This window comes from Canis lupus, chromosome 8 (genome assembly GCF_048164855.1).
Source record: "Canis lupus baileyi chromosome 8, mCanLup2.hap1, whole genome shotgun sequence".
In the NCBI taxonomy this organism is placed as follows: domain Eukaryota; kingdom Metazoa; phylum Chordata; class Mammalia; order Carnivora; family Canidae; genus Canis; species Canis lupus.
Genome location: NC_132845.1, coordinates 45,018,174 through 45,036,552, shown reverse-complemented (window position 1 = coordinate 45,036,552; position 18,379 = coordinate 45,018,174). Strand labels below are relative to the sequence as shown.

Here is an 18,379-nt window from a genome sequence, read left to right as displayed (position 1 = left end):
AGCATCAAGAAGCATTTAATCTTCCTCTTTGTACTTTGCTCAGTTTTCATGGTTGTTGGTTTATTTTTAAACCCAGAAATACATTACTTGTCCCCGGTAGCTCATCTGAATTCAGTGGACAAATAAAACCAAATATATGTATTTATCATATATCTTTATACCTTATTTATATGCTAATATTATATGAATAGGGTGACTAACTCAATCCATTTTGCTGGGACTTGCTCAGTTTAAAACTAGTTAGTGACCCCAGTTATATCCTATTTGGGTATATATGAGTATCATACGGTAATATTTGAAAAATACTATATATGTCATTTCAGTTGGATAGGTACTCTGGGACACTTTGCAATTTTTCAAGCAACCGTAAAGACTCCTCCAGATTGATAACAAATTGGAAGGGACCTAACCCTCTGCTCTTGTATTAATAAGACACCTTGCTACCATAGACTCTAGAGCTTTGGAAAGCACCACTCCAGGATAACAATGCTCATGCTCACAGATCTTGGAGTGGGGAGTGCTGGAGGGGAGAAGCCCACTCCCTGCTTCCAAGTGAGTCAGTGTTAACAGTTCCTGATTGCTTGTTTGTTGACCTCTCTTTCACTGAAGCATGCAGGATGGCTCTTGATGGTGAGGGACCCCATGCTGCTGGCCAGAGTAGAGAGCGTGTGATTGCAGAAGCTCTTTGTGTCTCTAATTAGGATTCTCATAAATTGCTCTGAGCCACTGGATGGGTTGCTAATATCCTCCTCACTGCCCAACTCCAGCTTCTCAGCTTAATATCTTTGGGCTAATGTCCGAGTCTCGGGGAGAGCTGGACATGCCCGCAGCTTGGGTGGTGATAACTGCCCATGCCTCCACTCCGAGGCTGGGCTCCTCCCTAAGTGGCCTTTGCAGCCTGTCTTCCGGGGCTGGTTTAGGAATGTTTGGCAGTGTTGGCTGAGGAGATCACTGGGGAGCTCGTAAATGTTTTCCTCATTCCACTTTCCACAGTGTCTGCAGTTCTACTACTTGGAAGTTTTCTCAGATAAGCATGGAATCTTCTATGCAACTCCTTTAAAAATGAAATTCCTGGGCACGTAGGTGGCTAAGTCAGTTAAGAGTCTGACTCTTGGTTTCAGCTCAGATCATGATCTCAGGGTTGTGAGATCGAGCCCCGCTTTGGGCTCTGTGCTGGGTGTGGAGTCTGCTTAAGATTCTCTCTCTTTAAAAAAAAAAAAATCCTTCTTCTATCTCCTCCTAAACCCATTTCCCAATTCGGTATCTGACCTATCCTTCTGTCGATGTCTTCCTTTAAGATTTCCTTAAAGATCACAGCTTTACACTAAAGTTTATAAACTGTGAACCCTTTTAGCTCTATGCTTACAGTGTTCTTGTGCCATTTAGCAAAGCCCGACCGGTAACAGGGAAAGATGGAAGGTTCTACAACTTCCAAGCTGGATGATCTTGGGCAAATTAATTTCTCTGAGTTCCAGTTTTCTTATCTCTATGTTGGAGTTGTTCGGGGATTAAATGTGAAAGCAAACAGAAAGAGCCTGGTGTTTAGCACGTATTAGATGCCCACTCACCGCTGTCCTCCCCTTGTCCCTGACCCACCAAACCCACCGAGGGGCACTACGTTCTTAGTCCCTGGAGGGCGGACACTATCATACCCATTCTTGTTCCCCTTTTGTCTCCCTTAGGACTCACTACTGACTTTGGTACACAGTAGGTGCTCACATGGAACTCATGGATGAATGGGCAAACAAATGGATTCAAAAATGCCACGGGTGCATGTTTGCAGGGCTTATTCCAACAATTAAATATCTTCTCTGATGAAGGGAACGTCATTTCCTTTAGGAAGGACACGAGATGTCCCTCTAGGGAGAGGGACGCAGGGAAGTAGTCACTAATTCACTGTCTAATCTGAAAATCTACCCAAGCCTCTGAGCCCTGGATTCACTGTAAGACAGAAGCACAGTCTTCCACTGTTTATTCTCCGTGCTCTTGTAGTCAAACATCGGATTTGCGTTTTCTTTGTAACGTGATTTTCTAGGATGGGTATAACTGGCAAGATTATGTATTTCCTGGCTTTTAGAATTGCAATACATTGTAAATGGTTACCAAGTTTACCGTCTCTGAGTCAAGCAGGTAGACAGGAAAACCGGTGTTTTCCTCTGGATTTAGCAAAGTATGGCCCTGGCGCAGACTCCAACCACTGCCTGTTTTTGAAGAGAAAGTTTTATTGGGACACAGCCACATCCATTCGCTCAGGAACCACCTGTGGCTGCCTTCAGCCTGCACTGGCACAGTTGAGTGGCCGCGACAGCCACTGCGCCGCCTGCCAAGGTCCAAATATTTGCAGTCTGGCCCCTCATAGAAAATGTGACGGCTTCTGTTCGTAGGCTGTCTGGAGAGAGACAAGAAGGGCAGAGAAGGCTGGAAAACCTACGCTGTCCGGTTCTCCTAAGGGATGGGGAAGGAGCAAGCCTGATGGGGAGGGAGGAGGAGGAGGAGACAGAGGAGCGGAGGAGAGCAGACCAGAGGGAGGTGTATAGGGGCCACCGGGCAGGCAGGACTCAGCCTGGGCGTCCACAGATCTAGAGCAATTAGCCTCGGTGCAGCAGAAACTGGAAAAGTCTGCAAGCCAGTGGCCACCCCTATCTCAGCTGGCTCGGTGCTGGAGTGAGGCATAGACCCCCGGCTGACTCACTTCTGCCTCCGAGGCCTCTTAATCTGTCTCCCACTGCTTCCCTGCCAGCAGTTCTTCGTGACATAGGTCCCCGTGTCCTTGGATGACTCAGCAGCACCCTATTGCAACCAGCATCCTCAGCCCATTTAAAGAGATAAACGCCAAAATAAGGACTGGAGGGAGGCGGGGTGGGGCTGGGGGGAGAGGAGGTGCCGATGATCTGAGAGGCCCCATGTGAGCGGCAGAGACGGTTTCCAGTTCTCCAAAGGGAAGTTGTTCAGCAGCCCCACTGATCACTGTTACCGACATTCATAATAAGAGGGGACACTTGCAGAGGGAGGGATAACTGGGGGTCACAGAATCATCTCTGTCTCTGTGTTAATTCATTCAGTCTTCACAATGGTTAGGTGGCGTGAGCTATGATCATTAAGCCCTGTGTGCAGATGAGGAAATTGAGTCACAGGCAGGTTAAGTAAGGTGTGGCTCCTAAGGGGTAGACCTGAGAGATTGGGACTGGTCAAATGGGCCACAGGGCCTTTGCTTTAACCACGATGCAGTATTGTTTCTCCTTTGCTATAACCCTCATAGCAGTCTCTCTCTGTCTCTACCTGGAAAGGGTCAAAGCTGCAATTTACATGCAGATTGGTCCGAATCCAGATTCACTGTTTGTTCCTCCTTTTGCTGAAGGAATAGCATCAGTCTCCTGCAGATGATTCTGGGCAGAATTAACTTGGCAACAGAGGCTGAGGGTGGGAGAGCAAGTGACCCTATGCTTTTTCCCATTTTTCCATGGAGGAGGAGACTTGTCCATGCCCTAGGCCCTGGCACCATGGGAACAGGCTCAGCCTAATTTTTGAGATCATGCAGCCCTGGCAGTTTGGGGAAAACTCTGGACCCAGAAGCCAAAGATGAGAAGGAAGGAAACAAGGACAGAATGTAATTAAGAGGAGTCAGATGTTTGGCCCTGATACAGGCTCGCAGAGCGGCCTCTCCAGGTTCACAAAGACCATCCCTGGTTGCCGGAATTGCTTGTTCCCCACAGAGCTCCTCCGAGCTGCATAATCCTCAGCATTTCAGAAAATTATTGTTCCCTGCTAAACGTGTTTTAATCAAATTGAGACTTCAAAGGCAGAACTCACAGTTTGGTCTGAGCTAGGCTACTCTATAAATCACAAACTTTCTAATCAAGTTAGCGAGACCGGGTGCCATTGACAAAGCCCCCCTGATTTATTAACCCAGTTGTTCATTCATTCATTCACTCTGCCTCTAGACGTTCATTCAACAAAGAATAACTGAGCAGCTTCTAAGCTCCAGGTGGTGGGATATAAAAATGATTAGAGGCTCCCGCTCTATTTGCCCCAAATAGTTTCCTTATAAAGTGCTTGTGGCACATCTGTGTCCATCAGACTCACTTGGAGAGCCTGTTGAAAATATAGATTCCTAACTTTGACCCCATGGTGGCATTTTTTTTTACATACCCTCTGGAATATCCTAATACCCAGTAAGATTTAAGAGCCACTCCTTAGAATAACAGTATTTAGCACTTAGAAGCATTATTCTCTAATTACCAAGTACTGGACACAAGTGCCAGTGGCCAACAGATCACTCATTTAGGGTCCATGAAATTGCATCTTTATCCTGAGTTTTATCCACTCTCCTCTCCCAAGGTTCTTAACTAGCTTTCCATATCGAGAGGCCTTGGAGATTGTGAAAACCCAAGAGAGAAATCGTGTGGAACGTGTAAGCATCAGCTGGCACAGCTCCCACAATAAGGAACAGAGGTGATGCTCTTTGCAGATGACTCTGACATCCACACACCAACCTCACTTCTACACAGAATAGCAGCTTTGATGCCACAACCCCCCAAAGAGGGTGATGACCAGTGACCACTTTGATGCCCCCAGCAACCAAGTCACTTTGACCCTCCTACGACCTAAAAACTATGTCCATGGCACACTATTCATTCAGAAATGAAATGCTTTGAGAGGAAGAAATGTGTTGGTCCTAAGCATAGATTAGCAATAAAGGGTTTAACTGCTTCTTCATTGGCCTGTGACCAGATGGTATCATAAAAATTAGACTTGTTTATCTCCCTCCTAATTTTAACTAGAGACATATTTGGAATAATAATGGAACAGCACTTACTTAAGAAACAGATAAAAATCCATAAATATCCTGGAGGGCCATTGACTTTCCCTGTGTGCTCGAGAGCGCTGAGGGTTTTCATATGCGTTAAGTTCTCAGTGAATTTCCCCGATAGGTCTCCTGAGATTCAGAGCTGCAGTGTTTATTATCAATCCGACGCCAGGATTAGAGCAAGATCAGTGGTGCCAGATTTGTGCCTGACAAGCAGTGAATCGCTCCAACCAGGGAAAGTCAAATGTCAAGAGAACCATCAACGTTGAAATAAGACATAATGAATGGCACGCTGGTAAGTCAAAAGCTGATGTCAGAGGATCTGATGTGGGAATTACGGGATGGATAAACACTGGCCTCAAATCCCTTTCAGTCTATGATTTTGTAAACACCTATTTGGAAAGGCAATATAATATCCATATAAAATCACCCTGCCTACTACCTTAACATAATTGTTTTCAGTGGAGATATTACCTTCTGGACCTTTTTCTTGCAGACACATTGCTTTAAATATATATAATGATTGGTTATAGGCACTTTTATATTGCATTATTTTCACTTGCATTATGTTTTGAACTTTTGTTTATGTCATTACACAATCGGGTCCCCACAATTGTTTTAATTTGTGCATAAAATGTCATAGTCATTATTAAACCATAATTCATTACATTATTTTTCCTAATGTTAAAACGTTCTTTTTTTTGGCTGGTATATGTATATATAATGATGGGAGGAACATGTTCATGCGCATTTTTTGTTTGAATTGTCTAATTGTAACAAACTCTTAGATGTAGAATTTGAAGGGTTAATGGCTATAAACACCATCAGGAGTCTTGATCTCTACTGTCATATGAATGCCCAAAAGGTTTGTTCCCATCTAAAAGTACTATTAATAATGAATCCATGTACCAATTTTAAAACAGTCAAGCAGCTTTGAGCATTATGGTTCTTTCTGCTATTTTAGAAGGCGCCTCTCAGCATTGCCTTAGAATTCCTTGGAATAGCAATGAAAATGAAAAAAAAAAAATGAGTTGTCTTTTCATCTTTTTTGACCATTTAACTAAGGTATATTTTATATACTTTGTATATATTTTATATATCCTTTATTTTATAGTTTTATACTTTCATACTAAAGTATACTAAAATATACTTTATTTCATATTTATTTTATATGAAAATACTTTATATTTTATAGATTTTAATAGTTTGTATATCGTAGTAATTTATTAAACCCTCGATTGTAGTATTTCATGCAAAAAAATGTAGCAGCACAGGATATAGTTGAGACCAAAGGCTTCGAGTTCAAATGTACAATTGATCTCTACTAGCTCTATGGTCTCGGGAAAGTTATTTACCCTTTGTAAGGGCCACATTCCTCCGCTTTAAATTAGGGATTGTCATGGAACCGACCTCAACAAGTTGAAGGGTATAATGTATGAGAACTGCTAGGTATAGTACCCATCGGTAGGTACTCAGCACGTTATCATAGATCATAACAAAGATTCGAGTCTCCTTAAATTGAGATTTATTCTTGTTCATATATATACTTTTTAAAAAATCATGTTTTAAAAAAATCACTTAAATCACGATTCTGCTAACTATGGCCCACATTGCCCTGTTGCCTGTTTTGGTCAATGAAGTTTTATTAGGACACAGACACATCACTGTATGTGTCTAAGGATGCTCTTGTGCTGCAGGGGCAGAGCGGGGTAGTTGGGACAGAGACGACAGGGCCCACAGAGCTGAGAATATTTACTAATTAGACCTCTTCAGAAAGGTTGGTGACTTTTAGCTTTAACAATAAAAATACAACATGTTGTTTTAAAATAATTCCAACAATATGGAAGAATTTAACATAACTCATCCCTCTTTATCCTTTAAGAACTTTTTCTTTGTGAAAAAAAAAAGTCATGTTTCTAAAAAAGAAATGAGGATTTTTTTTCCTCTTTCTGGGTTAGAAAGTCCTTTTTCTTCCCCTTTGCTTCTTATTTTCTCTCTTGACAACCAAAATGGAAGAATGCCCGTTACTTTTTTTTTTCCTTCTGTAAATTATAATATACATTCATTATACTGCACAAATCTCATGTCCAATTAATTTTTATACAACTGTATGACTACCACTTAGAGTTGAGAACATGGCCAGTACCCAGAAAACTCCCTTCCAGCCAATATTCCCCCCAAAGGTAACCACCATTCTGACCTTCATGAGTACGGATGGGCTTTGCCTCCTTTTGAATTGTAAATAAATGGCGGAATCATAACAACATCTATTCATTTGTATCCTTTAGGACATTAATCCACATCAATGCATATAACTCCTATTTATTACTGCACAGTGTTCCATTGTACGAACACACTGCAGTTTACTTATACATTTGCTATTGATGGACATTTGTGTTATTTTTCACTTGTGTCTGCTTTGAACATCCTCATACCTTTTCAGTGCATTGTAGGCACTTAACTGGGAATATTCCTATGAGTGAAATTGTTGGGTCACAGAACTTGCCTATACTGTGTTCCAGTAGATACTTCCTAAGAATTTTAAGAGAACGAACGACCAGTTTACGTTCCCATCAGCAAAGTATGTGGTCCCTGTAATTTCTGAGTGCCTTGACTCTCCCTTCCAGGAGAGAGGTAAAGGGGGCTTGTGTCCCTGAACTGTAGGTGTGGTCATCAGTGGCTGTGGTTGAAGGTTGTTGTACAATCGTAGCCCATGGTTCTCCATCTCCCTTCCTGTGCAGAATGGAGATGCAGTAGTATCTGCCCTGAACACGTTCCTGAGTTGGCATCTGAATGTAATCATACTCCCATCCCCATACACTCTCCCACTCATCCCTGGCAGTGGTCTCACCCCTACCTGGTGATTCCAACTTGGGAGAAGGAAGAAGAGGCCAGAGGAGCGCTGCCACCTGTAATGAGGGGAGAGGATGGTCATCAATGAGGTCTTAGAGCTCTCTTAAGTTGTAACCCACTCTCTCCATAAAAAGACAAACTGAGCCTGCCTTCTGCTTTGGTGAGGGGCAGCACTGCCAGCAGATACAGGGTCCTTCCTATAAAGGTCCCATTTCCCCTTTCTGTTCTTCTGCCTTCTTTGTCTTCCCCTCACAGCCTCCCTCTCTGCTTCCCTCCCCACCCTCTCCTCCTCTCTCTCCTCCATGCCACAACCAAGACTTGAATGCCTTTAAGTCCCTGCACCATCCTGGACAATGGCTGTGATCCCTTTGCTTAAGGACTCCATAGCCTCAGGAAGCTCACTGACCACACTTCAATAAAAAAAGGAACCAAAAAGTGGGGATGCCATTTTACCTGCTCAAAGAAGGAAAGAGCTTTCTCAACCTGGGATGTTGGATTATTGCTATGCTTTTCTTCTCCTTCCCCTTATGTCGACAACCTTTTAAAACACAAGGAACCCCTCTGTGGCACTGAAAAGCACTCCACTCTTTCACGAAGAATCACAGGATTTTCAGGACTGTCGATGGAGACAGGGTACAGTTGTTAAAGTTACTGCGAATTCGTTTATGCACGCCAGCACCTGTGCCTTCCAAGTCATGGCACCTTGACCATCTATTTGTGGGTGAGACAAATGGACTAAGCAGACTCCAGAGGTGCTTGGCATACACAGAATTCATCAGTGACATTTTTCTGTAGCCTTACTCTAGAGAATTGTTTCTCGCCAATCTCCCCCCAACCCCCATTGGAAAATTGTGACCAAGTACGTTGTCTGGTGTTTGATGGGGAGACCCAACCTCAGCACTCTTCTTCCTTTTTTCTTCTTCAAGAGACACAGGTTGGGGACCTGTGCACACAAAAAGCCCCAACTCCAACCTGCATGGCTGATCTTGTGGCCCGCGAAACACCAGCCAGATGGCGGCAAACAGCAGTGCCTCCGGCAGGGCTGGGGCGCCATCGGACCTCAGCTGGAAGGTGGTAGTAAAACATTTATACCAAAGACAGCCTGTCTCTGCATCTAACTGGATACTTTTAAGCTTAGCCCTATTTTTATTTTGCTTTTGTGACTTCTCAGCAATATACAGAAATGGAATATTCTGACATTTAAATAAGGGAGATGCGCCTTCCAGATTTAGTCTGTGTCCAGAATCTTGGACTCTACCCACCACCACAACCCCTGAAGGTATTTTTTTTTCTCTCCAGCAAATTGTTCAGTGACCCTCATAGGTCATGGATACAGAGGTCTGAGGCTCCAGAATGCTATTATTTCCAGATCCAAGGTGACTTGGCTTTGAGTCAAGAGTATAGGATGAATGAAGCTAAGACACCAAGGTCAGTAATTGAATGGACTGGCTAATCTTACCCTGTTCCAAGTCCACAGACTACATCCCAGATCTGACCAGCAGTTTCCTTCCAGGACAACTAGGCAAGGAGAGCACGTGGCCTCAACCCTGCAGCCCCCAAGCTGTCCTCACTCCAGGGACCACATTCCAGAGCTCACAGCCCCTGAATCCGTCCTCATCGAGAACATGGGCCTGTCGATGATGGTGCCCTAGATTTTCTACAAAGAATATTGTTCCTTTGCCATTTCCAATTCCATTCGGGCTTCTGAGAAACCTGGAGTGCCCAATCCCTGGGCAAGACATGAAACAGGACTGAAACGGGGTCAGTTCCCCTCTTGGTGTTCACAGTGAACCCTACTGGGATCAGCAGCAACATCATTCTGACGTCTTTCGGCTATAGATGGAAGTCGGTTCCCTGTGGGGAACCACCAAACTCTACCGCTAGAATCTTTGATTGGAACTTGCTTGCCCCGAGAGTCAGCCTTGATTTCTGGGCTTCAGATATTATCCCTGACCCCTCTGTGTGGGGCTTCACAGATTCCTCCCTTTCTCAGGCTTTTGCTGATGCTCAGAACAGTGTATCACAAGCTGATCAAGGAGGAAGAGTCTTGTGTCATTGGCAGTCAACACAGTTGTATGGACCCCCTACTGTGTGTCGAGCCCACACCAGGGACTGGGGATACAAAAAGAATATGGCAAGATGCCCACCCTTGAATAAACTCACTTCCCAAAGGGAAGGACTTAGGAGCAAATGGCGATTAGACTCTAGTGTGACAGATTCTCTACTGATGAGAAACCCAGGATGTTGTAAAAGGAGAAACTGTCTCATACGCACATCCTTGTCCACCCAGGGAAGACTTCGTGGAAGTGGAGACCTCCGAGCTGTGCTCCAGAGGTAGCCATCGGCAAGTTTTCAGCCTGATACCATGCAGCTGGTCTAGCCAGAGTAAATTGTTACGGGCGACGGTGATATGGATGACAATTCAGAGTGGATCCTTATCAGTCACTTCCTGCAAATGGGTTTCTCTCTAGTCACCACATAGCCTGGGAGCAGGAGAGTTTCAACTGCATGTCCTGCCTGCCCCTGAGACTACCACAGGACCCCGCAGTGATTATGTCAGTGGGATGGAGTTTGCTGGAGAAGGATGGAGTCCTTCAAATCTGCCACAGCACCCATCTGTAACAGCCTGCCTTATATTCTGTGTGAGAACACAACAACTAAGAATCGTAGGTCCAGCAAGCATACAGCTGGTCTCATCCACTGCCCCCCGCCCAGTATTCCCAGGATACCCCAACTCCTCAGCACAAAGGCTGGGTCCTTTGCAATTGGCCTCTCCTTTCATCACTTCTTCCTTCCCCCAAATTCTGAACCTCTCTCTGATGTCCAAATGTTCCATGTTTCTTTCTGCCTCCAGCCCTATGCGGATTCAGTCATCTCATCTGGCCAGAATGACCGGCTTGCAGGACGCTCTCTCCCACAGAACTCTGAGCTCATGGAGCCCAAAGACTAGGTGCAATTTGTCTCCCTATGAAAATACAGAGATGCCGCTGTCCATGTGTGCTAAGTGCTTTAGAAATGTTCCTTTTCCTTTTTTTTTTTTTTTTTTTGCATTCGTATAAAGCAGTTTATTTTTTTTTTTTTAATTGGTGTTCAATTTACTAACATACAGAATAACACCCAGTGTGAAATGTTCCTTTTCCAATGAATGAATGAATTCAGTGAATGAATGAATGAGGGAGAGAGATAAAGAAGATTAAAACCAAATGAAGTCCTCTGAGAACCAAAAAGCATTAGCTTCCCTGACTGGTAATGAGACAGGACACAAAGCCAGCCTCTCAAAACCAGACATGGTATCTCCCAGTACCATCACTGCGTAGGGTCAGGTGCTCTGGCCAGAAAACAAGACAAACACTATATAGATGTGCGCCTGCTAGGGTCTCTGTGTGGGCTGACTGTCGAAGATGCACGCCAGCATATTCACAGGCCCTGGACAGCCTAAAGGCTACAGGTTCAAAATGAACTTTTTACAACCGACCTCGGGGGAGAAATGCTCAGGAAGTCTGAAGGCTAGTCACATTGCATGCTATAAAATCCTTTCCTGGAGTAATCCCCTCAGCTCTCAGACAGTCTTGTGGAATAGAGTGAAATCTAATCTGAAAAGCTACTGCAGTCCCTCTGGAAGTACAGAGAATGAGTCTGAGGGCAAATCAGGAACTGATTTCTCTTACTTTGGACATAACAGATTTCTTCTTGGAGGGCTAAGCCCTCTCTCTGGACATGCCTCTCCAGAATCACAGACTCCACGAATTGGCAGGGCACAGGGAGGGGTATGCGATCCACCCCCCACCCCCGGCGGCCCTGGCTTCAGGCAGCAAAGAGAGGTGTCTCCAGTGATACTTACTGAGTAATCAGGATGTGCCAGGCGCTGTGTGCAGTGCAGCCTCGTTTAATTCGAGCACGACTCGTATGAGGTAAATACTGTTTTGCTCCAGTTAGTAGATGCTAGAGAGGCCAAGCAAATGCCTCTGTGTGCCTCGTCTGTAAACGGCCGTGATAATGGCACCAGCCACATTGGGTTCCTAGGAGGGCCTCATGGGTTAATTTTTGAAAGTCCTAGTACAGTGCCTGAAATGGGATGGAATTTATGTAACTTTGTTAAATCACAGAATAGGAAAATAGATTAAGAAATGGATGAGTGGATGGATAGGGAAGTAGAGTACCTGGACCAAGGTCAGACCAGTCATAGTGGGTGAAGGCACTGGGTGCCAGCAGGCAACCCTCATCCTACCTCCTGTGGCATCTAGATCTCACACACTGACTTGCCATGCTCCCCAAACCCGTCAGGGCAGGGCGCTCCCTTTTGTGGCTCATTCCAGTGTTTTCTACCTGAAACATTCTATCTTGTGATTTTTGGGATGGTGTCTACTTGAATTTTCATCGATTCCTTTTTTGCAAATTAGAAACCCATGGCTTGTACCTTGTGAGTGAGCAAGTAGCGGGATGCGTACCATGCAGCCTCTTGCGTAGCATCCCAGCCACTAACGGAAGCACATCTCAGGCATATGCACAACGCCGTCTCAATTATTCTTGTGCATTCCCTTTTAGGTTGTACAACTTCCTGGCTCCTGCCTCTTAAAGCCCCACCAGTCTGCCTTTTAATAGCAGCGTTGGACAGGGAGGGAGCTGGGATTCCTGCTCTGTGTGCTGGCCTTATGGCCTTCCTCAGGATGGCACGGAACCCAGAGGTCGGCAGGGGGACCTGTGGCAGGCAACAGCTCCCCCTGAAGCCAGATCCAGGAAGGGCTCCTGAGCAGACATGACTTGCACGGATGCAGAGGTGTTCTCTGGTGCACATGAGCTTCCTGTCCTTAGAGGTATAAATAGAGAAAGGGGGACCTTCTGGCATCATGCAGGGACCAGTCCTCCTGGGTGTAGGCAGGAAGACTGTAGCCTGGCTGCAAACCCACAGCGGCTCAGGCTCCCTTGGCTCCCGGGAGAGCGTTTAGCTTTTGTCTTCCCAGCAAGAATGCCTGCTTCGGGAAACAGATTTTATTGTCCCACTTACCAGCTCCAGTTCACAGGACCACATTGACAAAGATCATGGCCTCTTGGTAACGGAGGAAACAGACGACAGAATGAGCATCTGAAAGCTGCTCCTTGGAAAAATGACCTTTGCTGCTTCACCCCAGCTAAGGACATGCGGACTTCACCACCTCTGACTCCCAGGCCTGTGGCAAGTTCCCTTTTGATCTGTACTTCCTTCTATTTATATGGCAGAAAAACTCACCCGGCAGATCTGAACATGTTTGCAATGCTGCCTAATTTAAGCCCGAGAATGCAAGGAAAGAAATAGAAACAGAAAATATGGATTCAGTGCTCGCTCTGTGCTGCAGGCTATGAGAAATATCAAAATCATAAAACACGGTCCCTGATCGCCCCCAAGGAGATTACAATATACTTGAGTAAATTAAAAACGAAATAAGAAAGTATTTGAACTACAGTTCAGTGCACTAGTGGAAGGCCACAAGGCAGGAAATGAATAACTGCAAAATGATTGGAACAGGCTGTAATTGGGATTGAGAAATGTGCATTTGGCCTCCTCTCACCACGCGGGTCTGGTTTACCAAATTGACTTATTCAAAGAGAGGTGTTTGGTCAGAAGGCAGAGGAAAGATCTGTATATTTACATCATGAAAAGAATCTAATGATATTTCTTCTACCCAGACTGACCCTGTTCTAGGCATACAAACTTGGCTATCTTTGGGACGACACCAACAGGAAAAAAACATGGCGAGGAAACCCACTTCTGTGTCCTCGCAAACTCCCAAGGTAGAGAAAAGTCAACAGTGTGCTGTAGTTCCAAAGAGATGGCATCAGTGGTTTTGAGAAGAGGAAGCCAATGATGTAAATCTTGAGGCACATGAGTTTGGACAAGCAGGTGGAGCTGCTGGCTGGACAGCAGAGGCTCCCAGGACAAGTGTGACTGTATGAAGAAAGGACCAGAGGCTGCTGGAAGGAAAGGAATTGAGACGAAGATATCCCTTCCCATAACTTTGCCTGCACCTCTGATTAACCAGCATCCTTCCTTATGGGCTATGAATCTACAAAGGGATAAGTTTCCCTTTTTTTTTTTTTTTTTTTTTTTTTTGGTTTCCCATTTTTAACTCCCATCAATGTGAATTTTTTTCTCTTTTAGCCATGATAACAAAAGTTATGCATGACTATATGGTCATGGCATGATGGGAGACTAAAGTGACAGGAGCCCCTTTCATGTTACAAACACAAAGCAGGGCAGGATTAGAAGCACGTACACGTACACATGCACACACACACGAACTGCATGCTCATACCTACACACATGCATGCACAAAGCACAGTGAAGCAAAGGGAAGTTTTCTTCAGGTGCTGGAAACAGAGGGGAATGGAATATTCTCACAGCACCTCTCTGTGGAGTGCAGCAGCCTAAGAGGACATAGAGCCCAGGGGTGGACACCGAGGCTTTAGCATCCACATGGGAGCCCTGAACTATGCAGAGTAGAAAATGATACCACTGCATGAATCTGAGATCGGGAGCGACTCAGCGCATCTGTGAAAAGACTGGGGAAAACTGTCCATCAAAACCAAGAAAGTACAAGAAGTCTCACCATCTGTTTGAAGCTCTGGGTGAGAAATTAAAACCTAGATGAGTATGGAAGTCCAAATGTATACTACCTACAGAGTGTGGCAGTGGTAATCACATTTTTCTCCTACAAGAACGGGTACGTTTGAAGCTCCTGGAACCGTGGCAGGAGCAGCGGGCAGAACCCGCTGTAGGAACATTTCTATAGCCCAGTGTGCTTGGGGGCCCCATGGGACTTAGAGGGAGACCAGCCTTGCTGAAGATGAGCTCATACTCAAAAAGTTAAAACATAAAACATCACAAGAAAGAAATCCACCATAAGAGCCAGCACACACAGCAAGCAGACAAATGTGAATCCCAAGAACTAAGGTGGTGGGGAGGAGGGAGAGCAAGAGAATAATCTGGAAGACAGTGGGTTTGAAATGATTAAATGTCTAAAAGTTTTTTAAGAATCATAAGAGAAGAATGAGCAGATTTATTGTTTTACAATAAAAACAACGGGCAGAACTTTAAGATGGCCAGATGAATATCTGATTAAAATAGATTAAATGAAAACATAGGGCTAAATATTATTAATGAAAGAATAAATGAGCTGGAAAATAGATCTGTGGGAAGCATCTAACTGTAGGACAGAGGCATAAAGGAGTGGAAAATATTAAAATAAAGTTAATAACCTAGAGGGATAGAATGAGAAGGGTTAGAATATCCTAAACACCATTCTTTAGAAGAAAAGGAAACAGAATTATCATGCATTCTTAGGGGCTTGCAGATTAAAACAATGCCATAGCACAACGTACCTGGTTAGCATGGCTAAAATCCAAAACACTGACAACACTAATAAATTCTGGTGAGGATGTGGAGCAATATGAAGTCTTGTTCATTGCTGGTGTGGACACAAAGTGGCACGGCCACTTTGGAAGAGGGCCTGGCAGTGCCCCACAAAGCTAAGCATATCCTTACCACACAATCCTGCAGCCGTACTCCTAGGTATTTACCCAAATGAATTGAAAACTCATTCCCCACCAAAACCTCTCACACACAGATGTACAGAGAAGCATTATTCATAATTGCCAAAACTTGGAAGCAGCCAGGATGTCCTTCAGTAGGTGAATGATAGGCAAACTGTCCATCTATGTAATGGAAAAATGTTTGCAAAAAAAAAAAAAAAAAGAAAGAAAGAAAAAAAAGGAAGTGGTCAAGCCATGGAAAGAAGTAGAGGAACTTGAACGCGTATTGTTCTCAGCACAAGTGTTAACACTGTGGCCACAGGTAACAGGGACCTTAAAGGAAGGATCCAAAAGATCCCTGGAGTTCCCATCGTGGACATTTCTAACCATAAGAGATGATTATAGAGCTGATTACAGAGCCCCTCAGTTCTAATTCTTCAAAGATGGATTTTCTCTACCTCCCTTTATCAGCTTTTTCTGTGGCCAGTTCATATAGCAAAATGCACTGCCAGGGATCATTCCTCTTATCCATTTGCTCTTTTAGGAGCTGAGTATGATTAAGTACACTTTTTGATGTTGTTTGGAACTTGATATTTCATATCATTTTAAATTTTCTTTCATCTTTGTACAAATCAGATGATTGCTCACATTAAAAAAAAAAAAATCTTGTTATCATCAAAGAAGCCAGTCTGGAGGCACCTGAGTGGCTCAGTGGTTGAGCGTCTGCCTTCAGCTCAGGGCGTGATGCCAGGGTCCTGGAATTGAGTCCTGCACCAGGCTCCTTGCAGAGAGTCTGCTTCTCCCTCTGCCTGTGTCTCTGCCTCTCTTTCTGTGTCTCTCATGAGTAAATAAATAAAATATTTTTAAAACAGAAAGAAAGAAAGAAGCCAGTCTTCTGGCTACTATGTATGGCTACTATGTATGCAGTGGTTCCAGCTATGTGATGTTCTGGAAAGGGTAAAACTATAGAGACCATTAAAAGATCAGTGGTTGCCAGGCATTGGGATGGGGGCATGAAGAAAGTTGAACCAGGGGCCCTATAGGGGACTTTTAAGGCAACAAGACTATTCCTTCCATATGATACTGTAACGATGGGCACATGGCTTTAAGCATCGGGCAAAACCCACAGAAGGTACAACACAAAGTGTGAACCCTAATGTAAACTGTGGGCTTTAGTTAATAATAATGTATTGAGATTTGTTCATCAATTGTAAAAAACAACAACAAAAGAAACCACCCCAATGCCAGATGTATGTTAATAGGAGAAACTGAGGCAATGGGGAGGAGGAGTGTATGGGAACTCTCTGTAGCCTCTGTACTTCCTGTTCAATGTTTCTATGACCCTGAAACTATTCTAAAAAAATAAATAAGTAAAATATATTTTTTTAAAAAGGGATAGGGAGAGTTGATATTCAAAGTAAGAATGGGTGAGGTTTTTTTTTTTTCCAGAATTAAAGTTATGAGTCAGACATTGAAGAAAGACACTGAGTCCAGAGCAGAACAAAAAATAAAGCAAGTCCACACCTACTTTCCACACCAAAGACAAAATGAAAGTCTCCAAAACCATCAGAGAAAAAATACAGATGGCATAGAGAGTAGTGACAATTAGATTATTAGCCAACTTCTCAACAACCATAATCTATATCAGAAGAAAACTCAGTAACATCTTCAAAAGGTCCAGGAAAAAGAAGGAGCAACTTAGATTTCTCTGTTCAGCCAAATCATTCCAGAGCGCGAACAAGCCAAAAGCATGACACGCTAATTTCACGAAACTTAAAAAAGACAGCAGTATGAAAGCAGTAATTATGCTAACCTCTTCAAAGGAGAATCAAAGAAACATTTGGAGTGTTTCCTTTCCTCTGTACGTTTCATATTGTATCTTAGTCACACAAACACGCACAACCCAGTCATACTTTGCATTTAACAGTACATGCATCCTCTTGGATTTTCACTGTCCTTGAAGAATAATTTTTAACGTCTGAATTACAGCGTAAGTGCCATCGTTTAGTGAATTGCTAGACAGTCAGCTTAATTGCTAGACATTCAGATCAGAGATATTCCTCCTAGATGGCAACTGGATGAAATGCACACAAAAGAAAGACAAAATAACGCCAAGCACGGCCTACCTTTTCTTTCTCGCTGAAAACTCCACCTGCTTCTTTACCTGCTTACTGAAGTGAGGAGGTGTTTAGTTCAGAAGGGGCCATTAAGAGTTGATTGGGATGTCTCGTTTCAAGGTTTTCTGCCCTCAGTGCACTGCTAGTGGGTGGCATCTTGGAACAATCCCAGACATTCTAAAGGAAGATGTAAGAAGAAATTAATACATTTGAGGACTGTTGTGTGTCAGGCACTGTGCTGGGCACTTCCTCTGGAACAATCCCGTCAACACTACTATTTATGAAAATTTATTCTTTTGGGGTATTTGCATACGCGAGCTCCTTTGGTCCTCATCAGAACTCTAGGAAGTGCGCACTTTTATTCTGTTCATTTCCCAGACGGGAGAGATGTGGCTCTGAGGTCACACAGCTAGTGAATGATATAGTCATAACTGGAAGGCGAGTGTGTCCGAGGTAGCATGCTGCGAGTTTATGTCCCATCCTGTTCCAGGCATGGGTGGGTGGCAGGGGACACAGGTGGAGTAAAGCAGAACATAGTGACAATAATTAAGAAAACACAATAGGGACTGGACGTAACTATACATCATCCTATTTCATCTTCCCTCCAACAATATTAGGTGGGTACCCTGACCATGATTAGCGTCAGCCCTCAAGTGAGCATGCGCAGGCCTGGAGAGCTCAGTCACTTGCCTTAAGGTCCCAGAAGTGTAAGTGACTGGGACCCAGAGTGCATGCCCTGCTCCCTCACGGCCTGTGTTTCTTGTCTTCTGTGCAGGCGAGATGGAGGAGCTGGAGACGCTGTGGCTCACGGGGATCTGTCACAACGAGAAGAACGAGGTGATGAGCAGCCAGCTGGACATCGACAACATGGCAGGCGTGTTCTACATGCTGGCGGCCGCCATGGCCCTCAGCCTCATCACCTTCATTTGGGAACACCTCTTCTACTGGAAGTTGCGCTTCTGTTTCACGGGCGTGTGCTCCGACCGGCCAGGGCTCCTCTTCTCCATCAGCAGGGTCAGTACCTCAGACAGCTACTTCCTAATGCTGTGGGCAGGTCCACAGGAGCTCGGGGGCTTCCAGAGAATCCGGGATTCTT

At 44.4% G+C, this 18,379-nt stretch overlaps 1 protein-coding gene across 3 annotated transcripts in view; it reads left to right on the top strand.

Annotated features, from left to right (window-relative positions):
- GRIN2A (glutamate ionotropic receptor NMDA type subunit 2A) overlaps nucleotides 1-18,379 on the top strand; it is a 546,601-nt gene that overhangs the window by 513,000 nt on the left and 15,222 nt on the right. For all 3 annotated transcript variants that reach the window (XR_012035468.1, XM_072835762.1, XM_072835761.1), the window contains exon 13: nucleotides 18,059-18,297. Coding sequence is in view for 2 of the 3 variants with exons in the window: in XM_072835762.1 (XP_072691863.1) it covers nucleotides 18,059-18,297 (239 nt within the window). In the remaining variant the exon portion in view is untranslated. The remainder of the gene's footprint in view (nucleotides 1-18,058; nucleotides 18,298-18,379) is intronic.